The sequence below is a fragment of the Cygnus atratus genome, chromosome 5 (assembly GCF_013377495.2).
Source record: "Cygnus atratus isolate AKBS03 ecotype Queensland, Australia chromosome 5, CAtr_DNAZoo_HiC_assembly, whole genome shotgun sequence".
Classification (NCBI taxonomy): domain Eukaryota; kingdom Metazoa; phylum Chordata; class Aves; order Anseriformes; family Anatidae; genus Cygnus; species Cygnus atratus.
Genome location: NC_066366.1, coordinates 64,739,766 through 64,761,587, shown reverse-complemented (window position 1 = coordinate 64,761,587; position 21,822 = coordinate 64,739,766). Strand labels below are relative to the sequence as shown.

At 38.5% G+C, this 21,822-nt stretch overlaps 1 protein-coding gene across 1 annotated transcript in view; it reads left to right on the top strand.

Annotated features, from left to right (window-relative positions):
* Window positions 1–21,720, top strand: part of TOGARAM1 (TOG array regulator of axonemal microtubules 1) — a 45,982-nt gene extending 24,262 nt beyond the window's left edge. Inside the window, exons 9-23 of the mRNA XM_050711143.1 lie at window positions 3,194–3,355; window positions 5,449–5,547; window positions 6,003–6,172; window positions 8,214–8,382; window positions 8,700–8,834; window positions 9,584–9,737; window positions 10,335–10,440; window positions 10,847–11,082; window positions 14,411–14,569; window positions 15,079–15,205; window positions 15,534–15,652; window positions 17,483–17,672; window positions 18,916–19,135; window positions 19,726–19,812; window positions 21,302–21,720. Of these exons, the coding sequence (XP_050567100.1) occupies window positions 3,194–3,355; window positions 5,449–5,547; window positions 6,003–6,172; window positions 8,214–8,382; window positions 8,700–8,834; window positions 9,584–9,737; window positions 10,335–10,440; window positions 10,847–11,082; window positions 14,411–14,569; window positions 15,079–15,205; window positions 15,534–15,652; window positions 17,483–17,672; window positions 18,916–19,135; window positions 19,726–19,812; window positions 21,302–21,555 (2,387 nt within the window). The 3' untranslated portion in view covers window positions 21,556–21,720. The remainder of the gene's footprint in view (window positions 1–3,193; window positions 3,356–5,448; window positions 5,548–6,002; window positions 6,173–8,213; window positions 8,383–8,699; window positions 8,835–9,583; window positions 9,738–10,334; window positions 10,441–10,846; window positions 11,083–14,410; window positions 14,570–15,078; window positions 15,206–15,533; window positions 15,653–17,482; window positions 17,673–18,915; window positions 19,136–19,725; window positions 19,813–21,301) is intronic.
* The last annotated feature ends 102 nt before the right edge of the window (window positions 21,721–21,822 follow it).

Here is a 21,822-nt window from a genome sequence, read left to right as displayed (position 1 = left end):
CTTACTGAACCAGTTAATCAGCTGGAATAGACGGCACTGGACCTCCTGTGAAGAGCTGACAACATGCTTTACTGATAAGGTCAACATCATAATACATGTACAGCTAACTGGTAAAGAAGAGTCCTTTGCTTCCACTACTGGAAGATAGATGGGCTTGGTCCATCTCACAGGTCAAATCTCAAAAAGCTCAATTTTTTACACAGGAACTTGGAGAATTTCTAAAAATCAGGTTGGCATTTAACTGTTCTCATCAGATGCAAGGTTGTTTGTTTGTTTGTTTTTTTCATAATATTGAACCTAGATCTACCTTGCTGTAATTTAATCTCTTTACTTTCTGATTTTAATTCAAAGAATTGGAATATTTTCTTGATTCAAGCAACTACCTTTTATGTATCAGAAGATTATTCCTTTTTTATTCCTCCCTTTTGTCTTCTGTCCTCTGACTAACTCCCATTTTTTTCTAGCTTTCCTTCTTCAAACTTTCTGGACTTTTTAACTGCCGTCAGCTAAGCTGTTTTCAACAGATCTACCTCTTTCCTGAAATGCAGTATCTGTACAATACCTGTTATGCACTTACTGTTGAAAGGAGTGTAAATTACATGTACCTGTGGAACTGTTTCCATATCACTGTGTAATGTTTACGGGTTTTCCACTTAATCCCCACCCTGTCTTTATATGTCTGATTATTTGTACCTATAGCTGGGGTTCATCTTGCCTAACGGAAGTGCTCTGAAGTGCAGACATTTGTTTTGCCTTCTAGCGTAAATATTCCTCGATCATGAGAGGGGAGGGAGGAATGCTTCTACAGAGAGTGATTTGTCTGGCCCATGTAAGACATCTATTTTAATGTGTGAAGAGCTGTCCCCGGACATATCTCTCTGTTGATTGCAGAGGAAGTGTAGAAAACTTAGGCAAGATAGTTATGGTTATGTTGTTGTACAACATGCAAAATTAGTCCTTTCCTACCTGTACAATCTTGTACTTCTTTTGTATTGCATACTGGTTCTTCTTGGATCCTTATTCTACTTTATCATCAGCTTCTTGAATTCAGATCCTGTCCTCAAGCATGTGTCAATTTTTCCCACTTGCTGTCCTTTGTTTGAATTTGGCATATACACAGCCTGTTTGGGCAAAATACTGGATAATACACGGTTCAAAAAAGACTGCAGCAGAACCCTGCTTTATATGTATCTCCATTTGTAGAATGAAGCTCTTGGTAACTACTCCGAACACATATGTCTAGGATGACATATGGCATCTCTACCTTCTTTCCTGCCCACGAGGTCTGCTGCTGTGTCATAAAAGGAGAGCAGATTTCTCTGATCACAGTGTTTTCTGATGGGTACTTCCAAATCCATTATTTGCCCTGGTACTGTCCTGGAAGCCCCAGCATATGATTGCCCCAGCATATCATCAGTTGTTTCCTGGTTCTTCCTTCAATATATATTTTTTAAAAGTGTAACACTTATACTCTTTTCTGTTCTTCTGGAAACTTTTTCAACCCTCACATACCTTTAATTTTTTTTCTAGTTGATCTCATATTGCTTCAGCTGTTTCTCTGTGATGAATTTTATCACCTTCTCTTACATTTGTTATAGTAGAAAGAGTGACATCTCTTAGATGTTTCTTACTTCCCAAATCTTTTCTGTAACATTTAAGCTTGCGCACATTTCAACAGTTGACACCTTGAAAACCTGTCTGCCTGCTGTCAGGCCTGTACCACATCTTTCCCCTGGGCCCTTGACAGTTTCAGAGGCCAGAGGGTGCTGTTGTACCAAATACTCAAAGCAAGTAGTGGTGCAGTCCTGACATACCAGGTCTTAATTTTGATATATGAAACACTGTGACAATGAGATTTTATGGGGGCAGTGCAGAAATTCATGGCGAAGGAGTTCACAGAATCACAGCATCACACGTGGCTGGGGCTGGAGCACCTCTGGGTGCCCCTGTGTCCCCCAGCCCCAGCAGGGCCCCTGAGCAGGGTGCCCAGCCCCACGGCCAGGCGGCTGCTGGACATGTCCCCGAGGAGCCCCCAGCCCCTCTGGGCAGCCTGTGCCAGGGCTCCGGCACCCGCCTGGCCCAGCAGTGCTGCCTGAGGGGCTGGGGGAGCCGCCGGGGCTCCGCGCTGGGCCCGCGGCCTCTGGGCCTGACTCCGGCCTCTTGGCTCCCTCCTGCAGGTGGTCATGGACGTTGCTGGGATCCCCCTTGAGCCTTTTCTTGTCTAGGCTAAACAGTCCCATCTCCCCGTTGTTCCTCACAGGAGAGGTCTGGCAGTCACTTCATCATCTTTGTGGCCCTACACTGGACTGAGTTCTTGGACCTCACGGGGATCTAGCCGTCATTTTCCAGAGCACCTCACTGCAGCCCAGATCTTAGGGCACATTCCGTAGTTCTCCTTGCTGGAAGAGCCTTACTGCCAAGGATCCCACAACATAACATTCCCTTTGGTTTCCGTCCCCTGTCAGAACGTAGCAGTCTGTTCCAGTCCAAGTTCTTAGCTGAAGAAGGGAACAGAGGAGACCTTTTAAGGATTTCAGTAGGGCTCTTGATCTCATGTGGGCACAGTCAGGTTGACACTGACAGCCACCAGGTTAAGACTTCAAGACAGATGGGCATAAACAGGAAAATACATCAGTGCCTCCATGCCAGCCGCAGCGAGTCTGGCCACAGAGAGCAGAAGCGCACACTGGCTGTTCCTCGCTAAGGAAGAAGCCTGGAGCACTCCAGTTGCTGGGATTACCAAGTTGCATCAGTCATGCACTGAATGCTCAGTTTCAATTGATAATGATTGTAACATAAAAATGTGTTTCATGACTTCTAGCTTATGTAAATGGAAGGATTTCTTGTGTTTTTAGATAGTATTTTAGTATTTTCACTTAGTTCACTTATGACTTAGTTTTGCTTTCAGTAATGAATTAATTAATATTCATTGTTCATGTTTTAAAGACTTTAAAAGAAAAACAATTTTTCAGGCTTTGAGTTTGGTTTGAAACCTGGGTTTATCTGCAGTTGAAAAACTTTGCATGTAAAAGACGAACAGAGCCTGAGCATCTTTGTCAAAATGCTCATACTGTATGCATAAAAAAAGTCTGAGAGTCTCTGAAAATGTAACTTTCTGAGAATCCTGCAGTATACCAGAAGTATACTACAAGTTTGTTTTTAATCCTTGATTTTTTTCCTTTTCCATGGCTAGCATTTGATGATAAAGGGACCTCTAATGTTAGCGTAGTTGGCCAACGTCTGAACTGTGGCAATGGATGTGGAGATTATGAGGACAAGAAGCAAAAAGAAGCGTCACGAACTATTTTTAAAAGTCAAAATATGGAACAACAAAGAAATTTTAAGCATTCAAAAGGTTTGTGAGTTTGCTATATTACTGTTCATCAGAGCTCTTGTTTATGGCAAAAAAATGAGGCCATGTGTAGCTTTTTTTAAAAACAGCTTTTATAGAAAATGCATTTCAAGGTGTTTAAAGTGTTTTTCTATACTCTAGTTTTTATACTTACTCTAATGATTTTGGTGTTTTTTTTTTGGTCATTAATTAAAATCAGAGTGCAAGTTAAATTAAAACTAAAAATTGAGAGATAGTACAAACCATGAAAAAAGGGCCAAGATATTATTTCAATCTTACTACATAAAGAGCTCTAAAAGTTTGTGTTTTTAAGTTGCTCTGTTGTTCACTGGTAAAATTAAGGAACTTAAGTCAGTATACTTTATATTTCACATTTAACTTGTGTCATTTCAATAGTCAGAACATACTAGAGCTACTAGATGTATTTTGCAAATATAAGCTTGTTAGAATAGAGGTTTTGTTCTTTTTTTTTTTTTTTGACCATCAAAACTAAAACATGGAAGCTTTAGGAGCACATTGTTTCGCTCCCTCTTGTTCAGATCTCCCAGTGGCTAAAATAGACATCAGGTAACTATGTTTTTGTGGCAAATAAAAAATTAACTACCAATTTTCTACATATCAGTAGACACTGAATAATGAAGTATTTGTCCCTGTAAGATCTTTTGTTTTCTGCATCTTGTTTCAACATTAAATAGATAGAATTGTCTGGTCTCACGGTTCTATAGAAATGGCGAAGTGCTACTTTGTGTGAAACATTTAAAGCTGAGCAGTCCAAGTAGAGTATATAATCAGATTTGTTAAACCACCCCCCTTCATTTTTTCTTGTCATTACCAGCTTAACCTATGACAAGTGTGAAATGAAATTCATAAATTTTTCAGGCTGGAACCTGAGTTTAGAACAGAAGGTCCTGATATGTGGGTAGGTTCCAAAGAGGATTCAGCATTTGATGCACTTTTAGTTATGGTCTAAGAGAAAATAGCTTATGAAGTCTCAAGATTGTATTCAAGAAAACCCCCAAAAGACCAATTTTGACAGTTTTCAAAACTTGGAACATTCAGATGCCAATGATAGTCTTTGTTTGAGGACAAAATAACACATTCAAGAGAAGCCTTTTCACTTGATGTTTTTTCTCATAAAGCATAAAAAGGAGAGCTCCAAAACCAAAACCACAGAATCAGGTAATTTGTAAGGTAAAGAGGCACCTGTCGTAATCTTGCCTGAAATTATTTTTGGCAAATTAAAGATTGAGATGAGGGCAGAAAGTATAACAGACCTTTCAAGAGCCCCAAATGCTTGAGCTGCACACTTGCCTGGTAGAGGGCTATTCCAGGTTCTGTGTGCCTGGTGCTTACAACGGTTAGAGATTTAACAGCAGCTGTAGATGTAAGCATAGGGCTGTCACTTTAACCGAACGTTCCTCAACTGAGATTTTTCAGTGGCCCAGTCATTTTATTTATGCACTTTCTAGAATGCAGTCACGCTTTCCTAAACCATCTTTTCTGTTTAGAAATTTCAGATTATTCAGGTTAAATAGCAAAAACAAATGGTGATTTTGTCACAAATCATCACTTTTTATTTGCAATTAGTGTAGCCAATAAATATGTATACATAATATCCCATCCACTTCAGTGAAGAATCTGAGGAGCTGATAGTTATATGGGAAACAACATTAAGTGCTGCTTGGAAAAAATATTTTAGCAAATTCTGTTTTGATTAAGTTGTGCTGAATTAATTAAGAAACAGTTCTATACTTCCAATAAGTGAGTTCAAACTTCTGTGTTTTTGTTGTTGTTGTTGTTTGTTTGTTTGTTTTCCCCAGTGGAACCAGTTGATTTAAAGGATTTAACCTCCTTTTAGAAACTTTGGTTATCTTCACTGTCTTTTGGCAGAAATCTTTTTTACTATATGCTTTTCAAGATTTTGAGGTTACTGATGTTTAGTGAATCCTGTTAACTTCAGTAACTTGAAAATAAACTGATTCTTAAAAATAATAAATTCAGATATCAGTGAATGATGACATTTTAGAAGAATGAAACATGTACCGAAGGGTAAACTACCTGATGCACAGTGGGTGATTTTTTTTTCCTTTTTTTAGTTTTTGCAGGGTCAACATCTGGTTTTCAACAGATGAACAACCTAGATTTCATTTCGCCAAGTGTCTTGTCTGAAGATGCAGTCGTAATCGTTGGTAAAGGTTGGTAAAATCGATGGTAAAAAAAAACCAAAAACTTAGCTCCCATATCTCATATTTTTAAAATGAGGGAAAATGTACTTTCTGAAGAGGGAAAAAGAGAAATAAATTCCCTAAAACATTTTAGATTGTTAACTGTCTTCAGTTTAAATGGAAGCAAAAGAGTTATGCTTGAAAGGTTTGCACTTACTGGGTTATGCAATTCCATTCCAACAAGAAAGAATGGAAGCAGATTATGAAGGTTAGTTTTCGCTTCTAGCCTAGTGTGCACTCATGTACGTGCATCCATCCTGCATGGGAGAATAAGGTAAGATTACCTTTGGGGGGAAATTGGCACTAATAGGACAACGGCAATGTTTTTATTTAATGGAATTAATTTTGTTTTGCTTTAGTTTTTGCTCAGTTAGGATGAATAAAATAATTACTTTGGTAAGGGCACAACACAGTATGCTTTTCAGGTGTTTTTGGAAGTCCTTCTTCTGCTCAAACACATAGCCAGTCCATAACATGTGCAGAGAATGGAGACGACCAAGCTGTCAAACAGGAGACTGAGCCATCCTCAGGGATCTGTAGGGGAAGCATCCAGCATAGCAGTGCTTCTCGTTTCCACGCTGAAAATGAAAAAGAGGTAAGATTTCAGGACTATTTTACTGTCTCGCTTCCTCTTTTAATATGTATGAATACAGGTGAATACAATTTTGGACTCTATGGTATGGTAAATGAGTTCAGTTAAAATGCATTAATTCATAGCTCAGGTGACGTGCAGCAGAATACAAATCATAGAATCTATCAGGTTGGAAAAGACATCTAAGATCATCTAGTCCAGCCTAAATCCTTTTATCCTGTTACTGATCGAGTTCCATTATGTGGTGAAGACTAAATCTGGATTAACAATGAGAACACATCTGTGAACATCTGGTTGACTGTGTGCAAATTTTTGCTCTGACTGCTTATTTAACCATTTTGCAAACAGCAATGAAAGCACATTTGCTTTTTTCTGATGTTTGCAGAATTTTATATTAAACCTAAAACGTTTCTTGTCATTCAGTGTTATTTTTCTATCGAATTTTAAATAAAAACTGTAATGTGACTTCTTGCAGCATGTCTGTGCAGTTTAAATGAGACAGCAGTGTGATGTCATTTGTTGATTGGTAACGCCACAGGAAATAAATCTGAACTTCTTGGCTGGCATAGTCACTAGGGAACTTGTGTTCACATCTCAAACGGGCTATTACAAATGACACCAACTACCAATACTGTTGATACCAAGTCAAGTGAACTGCATCAGGTGTTTCTGTAATTCAGTGATATTTTAGAATTAAAAAAAAAAAAAAAGAGGATCTCTTTAAACACTGTACAGATCCACCAATATTTTCTAGCAGCTCAGTAATTGCTCAAGGCCCATTTTCAAGGGATTGGAGCAGGGCACTTAACTGTGTTTTTGATATTCTGGATGAATGATTAACAATTAGACTTTAAAATCTTTTGTCTCTCTTATGGAAGCTGTTCTTTGTGTAGGTACCTCTGTATCCACTGGGGATGCAATAGCTGAAAAAAAAATCACTTCCTGCCTAATTCTGTAGGCTAACGGTCTGAGCTAAACCTATTTTGGTGCACTTAGGCACTAAGGCTCCCCACATGTATGAAATGAGGCTGTAGCCACCAATGTGCTTCTCCCTGCTTTTTCTTTTGGTTCAACCTGGATATTTTATAGTGGCAAATTGCTGTGTCAGAAACTTCCCACCTAACTTGAAGTCTCTGGGAGAAGGGCTGCAGGATGGAGTGGAGATGGAAAATGTCCTCTTCTCTCATTCCCAAAGCACATAGAAATGTAGGAGGAGGACCTGGCTGCCTTTGATCATGTCTTGTTTTCTGGATGAACGTTTGTAGTGTTAATCTAGCTCCATTAATAGGACTTGTAAAACGTAGTGTCTGGGATATCTGTCCCATAGTAGGGTTTCATTTGTTATAACATGGAACAAGATTTGTCTAATGAACTAGTGACATAAATTAAAAAAAAAAAGAAATGACAATCACAAGTCTATCTGAAAGCATATAAAATAACATTTTAACATGACTAAAGCTTTAAGTTAATGACAAAATGTTTAAATTTTCTATTTGCCACTGAATATAGGAATACTTGGAGAGATCGAATTCAAATGTATTAAATGTTATTAAGATTTAATGGGAAACTATGGGCATCTTAAACATACAAGAGAAAAGGATCAGGTAGCACTGCTAAAGACCATTGCTTTAAAAAGCCTGAGTGCTTAAACGTGAGTTAGCCCAGACTGTATATTTGTTACTTAAATTTTTAGAAAACTACACAAGGCTGCCAGAGAAATGGAAGACCTTTTCTTGTAGACCTTAGTTCTCTAACTATTCAGATATTTTAGAGAAAAAAGATTATTTCCCTTAAAACTTTAAACGCGGAATGTTGCTTGTCTTTGCCAGTAGGACTACTTATCATGCAGAAAGCACACTCAGCTCTTTTCAGGATTGAATTTAATATTCATGTGAACAATTTTCTTTTACTCTGTAAAATGATGGCAAAAATAGAAGTTGTCCATGCTTACCTTAGACAATACCAAGAACTGGGTAATAAGCTATTGGGTAGTTTATGCATTATATTATATTGCATATCATAATGGGTGCATTGTTTTCTGCAGATAAAAGTGGCCTTGTCAAAATCTGTCCAGGATAAGATGCGGCAGAAGAAAAAGGAAGGAAAAGAACGAAATCACAAAGAACATCAGGAAGTCAAAGACCTTGAAGAAAAGGAAGAAAAATCTTGGGAAAGACTTAAACTAAATGAACCAGAGAAAACGACAACAGAAAGTGAGCATTAGTTTTTGTCTTAAATAAAATGCTATTAAATGCTGCTGAAGTTGAAATTGAAATTCTATGATAATTACTAAAAATTATGACTGTGTACTATGACGTAAGGTATTGCTAGAATTAATTTTACACAGCAGTTTATATTTAGTCATTTGCATTATAATACAAATGGTGGAGAGTAAAGTACTTGTAGGAAACATTTGAAACGCTGTAATTAATAAAAATTTCAAAAACCAAACTCGGATTGAAAACACTAGGGTTGTTTTCCTATTTTCTGATTTGTTGTTGTGATTTGGACATTTCCTTTTATTTTTTAGAGTTAAATCTCTGTGGGGATATACTAGCGTCATCAAGAAATGTATCGTTGTCATTAGAAAATGTTGCCTTGAATCCTTCATTAAAAAGAACATCCAGTTTGAAGAAAACTAAATGTTCAGCCTTGCTAGATTCTGGTAAGCTGTTACATTAAATTAAATGTAAAGACTGTTAAAATATTTGGATATGCGGAGTAGGGCAGTTCCAAAATATAATCAGGTTTAATATGACATATTTGTACGATCGATTCTCCTGAGATGATCTGGAAAATTACTACTTTAGGGGTAGGTGTGAAGAGGATTTGATTTCATCACTGCCCCCTTGAAACATTTTTCATCTAAAATCTGTTAGGAAGATGTTTGCAACATGAGAGGATTTTTTCTTTGCTTAGAAACTTAAATGATGTAATGTATTAATGACAAATTGCTTCTCTTCCAACTCCTTCTCTCTCCAAGAAAAACGTTTCTGGGTACGTTTTGTCACTCAGATGCCTTTAAAATAACGCCGTAGAAATCTTTTCAGAATAGACATTTATCCTGATGATGGTCAGAAAATTCTTCAGAATTTCTCAAGTGGCTCTTTAAGTTTTACTATACAATTCTTAGTGTGCTGTGCTTTAGCAAGTTGTACATCTGTTTTTACATTTAAAAAAATCGCTACTACATTTGTGTTTATGACTTTGTAAAGTGGTAGTTGTATAAAAAAAATAAAATTATTCATATGTACCGAATGATTGGGGATGTAACTGGGAAAACTGTCTTTTTGAAAACCTGGTCACTAGTAGCAGCAATCTAAATACACCTCAAACTTTTTTTATTTCCTTCCTTTGAATGAATTGTCTTCTTGAGATTATACTAATGATTTGATATGTTTTGTGACTTTGCAGATGAAATTTCTCTTGGGCCACGAGGACGCTATAAAGACCGGACCCCATCAGTCACTCATAGTCCAGAAATAATGGATCCATCAGAACTGCAGCCCTTTTCAAAACCAGAAACAGCACTGACAGAAGCCCTGGTACTTTTAGCTGATGATGACTGGTAAGTACAAACATCTATCTACAACCTGAACGTAATGTGTAAGGCATTTATTTTTATATCTTACTTTTAAAAATATAGCAAAATGAAGATAACATCAAAAATGAAGAAGGGTTGCAATTGATGTATGAGAAAAGAAAAGAAAAGAAAGTGTTTTTTTAGTCCAAATCTAAATTAAGCTGTCAATGCTATAAATTGAGGCCTAATATCCAAGCTTTCAGAAACCCTTGGAATACCTTCTTGTCATTTCTTGTGCAATATAAGGCTTCACTACTTCTCTAACAGACAGAATGGGGTAACAATGCCATTTCCTTTTTTACTTTGGGAAGGAAAGTAATCCTTTAACTGCCGTACTGCAAGCTGTGGACAGAATTAAAGGGTAGAATTTAGAGAATATTATCTTAAAATAGTCCTACAAATACATTAAAAGGTAGACTGACTTTGAAAGAATTTCCCATGTTATGTTATTGCTTCGTTTTACAATCTCATTTGTTTGCTATTTGGTTCCTTAGAATTTTTTTGTTGTTGTTGTTGTTTTTGTTTGTTTGTTTTAATGAGAAATTTGCAAGTGATTTGATTTTAAATGTTTTCTTTACATAGGGAGAAGAAGATTGAAGGTCTGAACTTTGTTAGATGTTTGTCTGCCTACCATGCAGCTATTCTGACTGTAAAGCTACATGAAACAAGTCTGGCTGTGGCTCAAGAGGTTAAATTTTACTAGCAGAACATTTCACTGGCTATATGTGTTTATATGTATTTTATAGCTCTGAGATACACTAAAGTGAAATGGTATGGTAACCTGTGATTAGTTTTCCTCTGTTGGACAGTCTCAAAAGGGTGACTTCGTAGTTCAGCAAAGCAGCTCTCATACTTCAGATTCCAACAGTTTATTTGATTTGCTAAGAGACTGAAAAAATTTACATCGTAATTTTCAAATATTTTTGTGTGTATGTATTTTTATTCTTGCACATTGTAAATCACGTTAGAAATGTATTTCTCAGTTGCTTATAAAGTTATTTAATACTTAGAAAGGGAAACATTAAGATTTACTTATTTCTAAATATATTTTATAAACATTATTCATTGTTTGTTTGGGTTTTTCCTGTGTGCAGGTCAAGAATTTACGCTCAGGTGTTTCTCGAGCTGCTGTGGTCTGTTTAGGGGATTTGTTCACCCACCTGAAAAAGAGCATGGATCAAGAACTAGATAATACAGTAAAAGTCCTTTTGCACAAAGCTGGTGAATCCAACACATTTATAAGGGAAGAGGTAGACAAAGCACTGAAGGCTATGGTTAATAATGTGACTCCAGCACGTGCACTTTGTTCTCTTATAAATGGAGGGCAAAGGTAATAATTACAAAGACTTTATAAAGAAATAACTTGTGAATAGATTAAATATATCAATTATAGTCATTAAAAAATCCAAATATAACAGAAAATATAGTAAGTCAGCTGTGCAAAGCTTCTGCCCGCGGCAATGTTTGTTATCATAAAAGTAAAATGTAATCCCCATGTTTGTTTCTCTACATTAACTAAAAAGTTGGCTGTCAGTTTTGGAGCTTGGTATGTTTTCCAGTGGTTTTGCAAGTCTTCAGTAATTTTATTCATTGTTAATATAATATTCTTAAGAAACTGCTATTTGTCTTTCTCTAATAAAGCTCACCTAGCATTCTCATTTGCCATTTGTTCTGCGATCAAATGCCTGTCTTCTTCAGTCCTTCAGCACTAATTTTTCTTTAGAAACCTGATCTACAGCTTAAAATTCTCGAGCTGCAACCATCTTGGCTGATTTCATGTTCTTCTCTAGACCTAGCTGGTTAATAGTCTCTTTTTGTCTGCATCTCAATTTCCTTTGCAGTGGCGGTGACCATTTATTTTCTTGTCTGCTTCAAACATGACAAGCTTCCATTTCCGGTTTCGTGGTTTGATTCTAACCTCCAGCTTACTTCCTGCTATGTTAGAAGTTAAATTCTTGTCTTTCACTTTACCTGTTAAGTATGTTGCTTTGTTCTTTTTATATCCTCATTGCTTGTAATAGAAATACTTAATCAAGCCATTAGGCATTTCAGTATACTAGCTGTATACCTACTTGTATTTAATCTCTTTTGTATCTGTCATCACTTAGATAGGTAAGAATTTCTTGTAGCCTATCCTTTCCATGAAATATTTTAGATTCTGCATTATAAATCAATCCTTAGATTTACTGCATAGCTAGAAATCCTGAGAGTGAGTCTGAATTCAGAACTGCTATTCAAAACGTGGTTTGTTTCCTGTTTTGTTTCCTGGGAAGCTGGTTGTTCTGGAATGTATTGATTCTGTCTCCTGAAAGCCAATGAAAACCATACTTCAATTATGTGAACTTTAAACTGAAAGGCAAATATCGGCCTTGAGATTTAAATTATATAAGAAACGTGCCTGCATGTAGTCATTTCTGGGACTTTAAGAGCAGCAGCCAGTGATTGTGCATTGCTTTATCTCAGAAGCCATATGAAATAGTCCAGCCGTTACCTGTTTAGGTACTCCCATCACTTTTTCATAAATCCTTGGCTAAGCAATACTCATGATCATAATTGGTGAAATCTGATCTCCGTATTTTCAGTGGCAGATTCAAACACCCTGACTATCCTTATGAGACCTATAACAATTTGAACCCTCCACTTGGTGTACTCAGATACATTTTCAGATACATAAGGCATCAGAATGATCTGAACTCTGAGTCTGAATATAACGTTTGAAGCAGGGATTAATTTCTTCACAGCTAAGAAGCCTTTGGTGAAAACAGTGACTGAATCATGGAGTACAGTATGTTTTTAATGCGTGACACATCAGTGGATGGCCTAAATAGCACTGTGAGTTACAAATTCTCTAATACTGGCTTCAGGAAACTCTGGCCATATTAGCAACAAAGCCCACGTGTCATACGTGGAGCTATCATCTCTGGAGGCTGTAGCAATGATTATGACAATTATCTTGCAAAGTGGAAATTTGGGAGAAAAATGATACGTGTCCTCAGGACAGAATGGACAGGTTGTGATTGATACAACTGCATAAATACAGAAAAGATACATGTTCTAAATTTGTCTCACACTTTTCTTGTATTCACTACAACTTCAGTATTCAAGTTAACAGGTATGCATTACCTGTTTTTTAGGATCCGTAAGACCTTTTAAAATTTACATGTTTTCTCCTAAATACATTTAAAACCTACTGTGATCATAAGTATTATGCTTGCGACCCTGAGTAGATCTATATACTGAGTCTTCATCACCTACAAAGTTGTTTTTGTCATTACCAACAAGAACAATTAAAAACATTTTTGTTTGCTTTTATGAGATACTGTTCTAAAGATACTGGACAACTGCTGTAAACTCACCTCAAGGAATAGATTCTTGACTCATGATCATGATTCCAGGACAAGAATTTTTAACATCGTGTTTCTTATATGTATAAATTATGCTTAATTCAGGGTCTGATATGCATACAACAAAATTTCCTGTTTTGCATGAGCAGCAGGCATTTGTGGGGAATGGGGACTTGCATGGTTTTGTTCAGTGAAGTCTTTAAACTTCATAGTTCTTGTTTCCTGCCAGTACATACAGTAGGAGGTAGTCTGTTACTGTTTCCCTTCTCCCAGGCTCATGAGACCTGTGGCTGCCACACAGACCTAAGGGCAGGTGCTGAACTCTAGCCAAAGCTAGACTGAAACTAGGTAGCTCAGTAGCAGCTCAGAGCGTAGCGCAGAGCTTAGCATGGTAGCTGCCAAGCAACTGGGTAGCTTTTGCAGCCTCAACTGTATTCTGAGTTGTCACATTTTGCAGTTTTAATAGACCCAGTTAGTCTCTGTGCAAATTGAAGCTACGTTGTGCAACCTAATCTAGAGATATCTTTACGTCTGATGAGGCCATGATAATCTACGGAACCACAGAAAAATAAAATCCTGCTAAAACAGAGCACAGCCATTCAGGAAGAAGGCCGGGTGTTCATGTTAATCTGAAAAGCTGGGGAGGCACTAGTGTGGCTTACCAAGTCAATTCTTTTCCTCAGCTCCCCCTTTAAACTTGTTTTTCCTTTTGAATGATGAGCCATACAGATGCCTCATTTATCGTGCAGTAAAACTGCCCCTAAAATCCAAACATGAAAATAAAATTGGAAAACTCTGGATCTGCAGAATTGCATGCTCTGAAAACATGTGGGATCAGCAGGTACTGCAGAATTTATATACACGATTAGTTTGCTGAATGGGTTTGAAAATTAATTCCAGGCCTTCTCTGATTTTCATCAACATAGTTATTTAATGACTTCATTCAACAGACTTCTGCAAGATTTTTTGAAGTCAATAGAATACTGCTTTATTTAATTCTAAATTGATATAAATGATATTGGGTTTGTTTTTGAGCACAGGGATTTGTTTTTCGTAAAGTTGATGGAAAGAACTTGTAGTGAGCTTTCTAGAGTATTTCACAATTATTTTTAAGAAAATTAGAAAACAAATTCTAAAAGAAGAAAATTACCATTTTATTAATTCAAAGGTTGCAGTATTCTGCAGTATTCCACTAGTCGTAGATCACGCTAAAGAATAAAAAAGCATACTTGTAGACCATATTTGGTAGAGCACATAAATACTGTTACTGAACTACTGTGAGGAGTTTTTACTAAGCAGTTGTGTTCTCTTTAGCCATCTGCATGCGGCGGTGAGGAGATGCACAGCCCAGCACATGTCGGATATTGTAGAACGTATGGGACCGGAGTGGATGCTGGCTGGAACCAAAGTTGTCACTGATAGGATTTTCCCTGCAATAGCCAGGTTTGCACTGGATAGTTCACAGCAAACAAGGTTAGTACAGTTAATAATTAAGATAAGCACACTTGAGGTGGCTGAAACTTCTGCATAGCTCAGTGGGTGCCATTCAGGAGCGGCAGAGAATGACTGTTAAGATAATATGTGATGGGAATTACCCGAAAGCCTCCTGCAGCCCTGCCCGTCTTGGCAGTAGGAAGAAGGGATCAAAGGACATCCTCGTTCTGGCACCACGCACTACATAGGCCGTGTAGGGAATTCCAGCACTAGGATCCACGCTGTCTGACTGGCAGGGCTTAAAGACAGCCGATACTTCAACACTGAAATAGGAGACTGTTCTCGTTCTTTAATTTGCTCAGTTGTTGATCGAGTAATGATTGTTGACCATAGTTTCTTTGTGGGAGGATGAAAGGGGTGTCTGGTTACAAACACAGCAATCTTCCTGTGCTTCTGTATTTTGAAATTGCATGTGTCTAATTGTCCAAGAGACTTACAGAACAAATCAGTGTTTACAGATATATACGTCATGGTCTGTTGCCCTGCAGGTATTATGGTCGAAAGATGCTTTTCAGTATGATGAATCATCCTGATTTTGATAAAACACTTGAAAAGTATGTGCCAGCCAAGGATTTGCCTTACATTAAGGAATTTGTTAGCAATCTACGTCAAAAGGTATGTGGAAAGCTCTTAGTTCAACAGGTGAGAAACGTAAACTTGCACTAGTGATTGTTAAGTATGGACATTGAACCTGCAGAGAATGGGAGGAATGTATTCGGAGGAAGACAAGTAACCGTGTGAATACAGGGGAGCAAGGTGGTGCTTGTTACCTGACCTGTGCGTGCCTTTAATCATAGAATCATAGAATCATTAATCCTTACAGATACACTGGATCAACTGTACTTTGCTACTATACTTTGCATGCCTCAGACTTGCCTCTAAAGAGTCTCCAGCGCTGCAGAATATACCAGCCATATTAATGAACGGTTTCATCTTTGTGCAGGGTTTGGGGGAGATGCCATTAGACACGCCCTCAGCAAAAGGAAGACGTTCTCATACTAGTATTGTTGGGCATTCAAGGTCATCATCTACTTCCAGAGATGCTCTCAGCGTCACTGACAGGTAATGATCTCCCTGAGTGTTTTAACCTGTTAGTAGCTGACCGCCAGGAGAACAGTCTCACAACAAGAAGGGAGTATACAAACATTCACAACAGGGTTAAACATTCCTGAAGAAAATGGAAAAAATAACATGTCCCAATAAACTCTTTTAAATAGGATAATTGCTAATATTAAAATGGCTTTGTGCATTTTGAAGTTAATTTGTTTATTGACTGCCTCTGAAAATGCACACAATACAGAAAACACTTGGAATTCATGGTAGATCCCTGTCACCATCAGCTCAGGATGTTGCCGTCCAAGCTCCATACAAACAACATGCCTCGTACTAGCTGCAGTAAAAATTGTCTGTTTGTGCACTTGCCTGGAAACTAAGGATCTAGTTAAATCCTAACTGCGGATGATGAAGATTTTAGAGCATACTCTCTCCATCTTTTATTTTCTGTTTTGTCTTCTGATAGGTTTTCTATTGAACTGAACAAAGAAACGGAAAAAATGAAACCAGGCCAGAAAGTCTGTATTCGAGAATATAGAGTTCATAGGGTCTGTAACTGCCTCCAGGTTTAAGAAGGTGTATCTGTCACAAACAGAGTTCTTTCACACACCATCTACTATTCAAGATAATAATCAGTTCCAGGCTTGACAGTATATTTATGCTTTGGCATGTAAAACTAGACGTCCATTTTCTTAGATGTACTACTTGCTGCATTCTGCCAAAGACTCTTTTTAATTCGGGTACGTTTAGTGGCCTGTGATACACTGGTAGGACAAGAATTGATGCCGTCTGGCCTGCTCACAGAGCTAATCGGTTTGAACTTGAAAATGCAAGAAGGATGCTTATTCCTTTTTCCATCAAAGACTTCTCTTACTGAATTAAGAATGAGGTAGTGAATCTACCCGGACTGGTCTGTGAATACAGATGGACACTTGTGAATACTTGTAGCTACTACTGAAATTCACATAGATTGGATTCATCAAGCTTTCCTTAGTTAGAAAAGCTCATTTAACAGAATGGGAGAGTTTTTCTGTCCGTTTGGTCAAGCTGCAACACTTTAAATTCTTCATCATTTAACTTCTGAAACATTTGAACTCCTGCTTAATTTATTCAGGGACACACAACCGTACTTCTCTTTCACATTACAGTCTTTCTGAAGAACTTCCAACAGTGATGAAGTTCCTCCAGCATCAATTACTGGTTAAGTAATTTGTTCCTGCTTAGATCTGAAACCTCATCATTGCACTTCCATTGAATTTCAGCCTTCTACTGCAGATACTTTCTTCATGGGTGCTTACTTAGGCAGGAAAGCGATTCCACAGATTTCATAATCCTTTTCATGACTGTCTAATAAGATCAGGTGCTACAGAAAGTTTGTCTCAGAATCCTCTGTGAAGAGTTCTTAAATTTCCACCACAGCACAGCACGTTGCTTAGGTGCCCCTCAGGCTGGGATCAGTGTTTGAAGTACTTGAGAAGGAAGAATCGAACTATATTAACTTTTTTTTTTTTGACATGTTGATGTGTAAGGGAAGGTCAAACCCTGCTGCTGTTGTACAGAAACATGAGGAAGCACAGGGCTGCTGCATTTCCTGGGTGATACGCTTACATGCATTTAGAGTGGCACGTATACTAAGACTTCAGGAACAACAATTGCTTGCAGATGTTTTTTTGAAACAACGACAACAACAAAAAACAAATTATGTGTAAAGTAAACCCTGTTCATCAGAAGATTTTCTGCTTGCTTTTGATATTTGCAGTTATGTGGAAAGAGAATGTCTGAGATTAAAGACTCCTCTTTCAACTTGTGTTCATTGAGCAACCTGTTCCTTTTCCTTAGAGAGACTACAGAAGCCCGTGAAGTTACAAGAAAAGCAGCTCCTCGTAATTCAATAGAAAGTGAAGAGTATGTTAAAGACATTATAGGTTTATTGAATGCAAAAGACTTCCGTGATCGAATAAATGGAATTAATCAGCTGTTATCAGATACAGAGAACAATCAAGACTTCGTTGTTGCAAACATTGTGAAGGTAACTGTACAAAAACCTTTAATTTCAAAGGTTTCTAAAGTTCTGTCACAGTTTTCTGCTAAAAATCATGGTTTCCTCTTTCAGTCAGAATGTCTGATGAACAGGAAAACCTTGAGGAAAGGGTCAGGCATGCTTAAAGAGGAGATATGTAAGCTACAAAGGTAGTAAAGGAAGTAAAAGGAAGAAGAAGGTGAAAGAGGTTCACTTAGAGATAGCGCACATGGAGGTATTTTCTGAATATTGTGCACAGTCTTTCATGCCTCTGTGGAGAAAATATCAAAATACTGGAACAGGTTATAAAGAGAGCAAGATCCCGAGATCTGAGAAACTGTAACCGTATCACAGACAGTTGCAAGTTCTGTCTGCTTTGTGTATCTAGGAGAAGCTGGGGAAGGGTCTTTACTGTGATACAACAGTTTAAGCTAAGTATCTTTAAAAAGAGCCTGTCTTTAAAGAGGTTCTTTAGGAGAAAAATACTCCGATGAGATCCAAAAGTTGTAAATTGAGAATAGACAGAATGAAAGCGAAACCAAGATTGTCTCTTAACAATACAGTTTTCTATGAATCTATGAAATACTGCTGTGAAACTTTGTAGTGTTTTAACTGTGGATGTTACTGAAATCTTGAAGATCAAATTCCTTTTGAAAAGAGGTGAAGTTTAAAACTGAGCTTGATCTAGGAATTAACAGGAGATAGACACAGTATGAACAAATTTTAGGAGGTTCAGACTAGATCTTCTATGTGAAGGATACCTATTCCTAATGCCTCTGAAAGGGAAAAAAACCCACCACACTAGCATGTTATTGCATATGTTGTAGTAACACTCAGGGTTTATAATATAGAGTTTATATAATAATTATAATAACTGTCACTGTGTGCTATAGAAGGCAAAAATTAAACATATTTCAAAGATACTACTGGACATTCTTTTTGCTAAATAAAACTATGTCTTGTTAAAAATGCTTGCACAAAACATCGGTCATACTGAAAGTTACAGATAGTATGCCTCTTACATTGTATAGAAACGACTGAAGTACAGATAACATTGGATACACTTCAGTCGTACACAATATAAAAATAGTGAGTGTTGGTTTATTTGCTCAAAAAATAATCCCAAGTATTTGCATATCAGAGCCATCTTTTGCTAAGATGGACAATTGAAGTGTAACAAAAAAGCAGGAAACATAATATCCACCTCGAGTATTAGTTAATTCAGACGAATGTTGTTTGGATGCTTTTTCAGATCTTTGATGCTTTCAAGCCTCGCTTACATGACTCAAACAGTAAAGTAAATCAGGTTGCTTTGGAGACAATGTACAAGATGATTCCATTGCTGAAAGACAATTTATCTCCGGTGATCAACATGTTAGTTCCTGCAATGGTAGACAACAACCTAAACTCCAAAAATCCAGGGATTTATGCAGCTGCCACAAATGTTATTCAGGCTCTATGTCAACACTTAGGTAATTTCCTCCCTCGTAATTTTAAAAAGTTTAAATTGCATTAATTATATTTTTAATTTAAAGAGTTGTTCTTTCCAATAATTTTCATTGAATCGTTACATTGTGTAATGCATCATTGGTTTTTATTCTCACACATGTTAAAGCACACAAGTCATCTTCATATTTCAGCAGAGAAATGCAGCTAGCTGGACTTGTCTCAAGTGTATAGGTGGTTTTGTTATATTTGCATAGCAGATGTCTCATCATCCAGAAGTGTGTCAGACCGCTGAATCTCTTCAGCAGGTCAAAGAACTAGACTCTTAGCGATTTGTGTATGCCACAGCTATTTTCCATCTTCATCTGTTTTGGCTTTGGAGCAGGATGTTAGTATTTTCAGTAAATGAAAATGCTACATTTTGCCAGACTAGGAGGAGTTAGGGCTTGTTAAGGGAATCTTTTAGGCTTTTATCCCCTAAAATACATTGTTTTGATTTTTGTAGTTAATACATCACAAGTAAGGTTCTTATTTACATTTTTCAATATTGTATTAATTTCCAGTGTGTTTAATTTTCTGTTTCCAATTCATAATGTGTTTTGTTCTTTGAATTTAGACAACTATTTGCTTCTCCAACCATTCTGCACAAAAGCCCAGTTTCTGCATGGAAAAGCAAAACAAGACATCACAGAAAAGCTTGCTGGTAAGGTGAAGTTTTGCTCTGCATGTTTGTTTGTTTGTGTACCATCCTAATTATGCAAATTCATTGTAGGATGGTGGTGGCTGTATATCTGCCACAGTAGATTGTGAGTGTTAACAATGCACCAGTTTTCAAATTTCACCCCCTTCTAATGCAAATTGAAGCTATTACTGGCAAAATAAAAGATTATATTCAGATACTCCCCCAGAAGAGGTGTAAACAGCTTAAGCTTATCATAACTTTAATACAGCGTGGAACCAAAGAGAAAAAGGGTTGTTTTGTGGTGTTTCATTCTGTTGGAAGCTGAGCGGCTTTGTATTGCATTGTGTTGTGACTTGGGTCCCCACAGGTCCCCCTCTGCCCTGTGAGCGACCATTTGTGTCTGCGTAGAGCCAAGGGCCTCCTTCGCTTACATGCTGCAAGTCCTGTTCCCTCTCTCAGCACTCACTCCCCTGTACTCCTGTCAGGAAGAACGACTGCTTTTTTCTGTTCCCTAAGGCTGTCTCCTACCAGCTCCACGATTTTACTGCCGTACCTTTTTACTTTACATAGTTGGTTTTGTTCTTATTGCCCCAGGGGTTTGGTAATACTTCTTGGTGTTCAGTCATAAAGGAGACAAGGCGCAAGCTGAGCTAGAGGCACCACAAAGATGACAGACTTTGTGATGGTCTGCTTCCTAAGCAGGTGTCAGAAGTTCAAAGACAAGTTTTTTAGAACGTACATACGTATTTTAATATTGGGGATTATTACTAGCAGTAGCGTTGAACTTTCCTTTGATGTTTTAAGTGAACAAGAGATGTCTTCATGGGAGGTAAGCTGTAAGTTGGCTTACTTTGAGAGTAGTTTGCTGTGTAATAGTAATAAAATTGAACTAAACATTACAGTGGACGGTCTATTATTGAAATGATCCTAAATGCATACTTTCAGAAATTATTAATCACCTAACCTTTAAACGGTTTATCTCTTGTTGGGATTTTTTGAGTAGCTTGTATTACGTATATCAGAAGAGTCCAGACACATCCTAGCACAAAGGCAAGTACGTGCCAGTTAAATAGTGAATTCATGATGTAATTGTCCAAGTAGAGAAAATGCTTCATCAAATACACATACATTTCTAGCGTAAGGTTACTTTGTTCCTTAAATTCAAACACCTACTGGGCATTTCTGAGATGGAGGAGAACCATAAAATACCAAATGCTGTACGAGTGCGCAGCATGTTTATTTCTAGTAGAGAATTAAAATCATCAACAGTTGTGTAAACATTTGAGAGAAGACTAAAGAGGTGTTTGTAGGGAAAGCCGGCGCAGTAAGGGCCACTCGTTCTGTTGGAAAACGGACAGGTTTTTGTGCGCAGCACTCCTGTGTCACTCTGAGAAGACGCCGATTTGCCACTCGGTGCTTTTAAACATCTCTCAGAGCAGGGGGATCGCTTCTGAACTGTGTTTTTAGAAGAGTTTTCAGCAGCTGCTGACGCGCTGTTCCTGTCGCGCAGATCTCGTCGCGGAGCTGTACCCGCGGAAGCCCCACGCCGTGGAGCAGAAGGTTTTGGCCGTGCTCTGGCACCTCCTGGGCACGGCGACCAGCGGCGGCTCCGCGCCGGGGGCCGGGGGCAGCATTCGGACGGCCACGGCCAAGCTGTCCAGGGCCCTGTTCGCACACATGGGGCCCAGCCTGCTGGCGCACGCCGCCGCGCAGCCCCCGCACGTCAGGAGGAGCCTGGAGGAGTGCCTGGAGCTGGCGGCCTGAGGCGACGGGACGCGGGACGGGACGGGACGGACCACGGCAGGGGACGGGCGGAGCGGCCCCGGGCTGCCCGCGCGGGGCCGGCGGCTTTGCCTCAGCACGGGGCAGCGCGGGGCGGGCGGCAATAAAGGCCCGTGGCGGACCTCAGCGCTGCGCCTGGCACACGCGGGGCAGGAAGGATGGGGAGGGCCGCAACGCCTGAGGGGGGCGCCGCCATTTGGCGGGCGGGCGGGCGGGAGGCGGCGCGGGGCGGTGCCCAGCGCGCAGGCG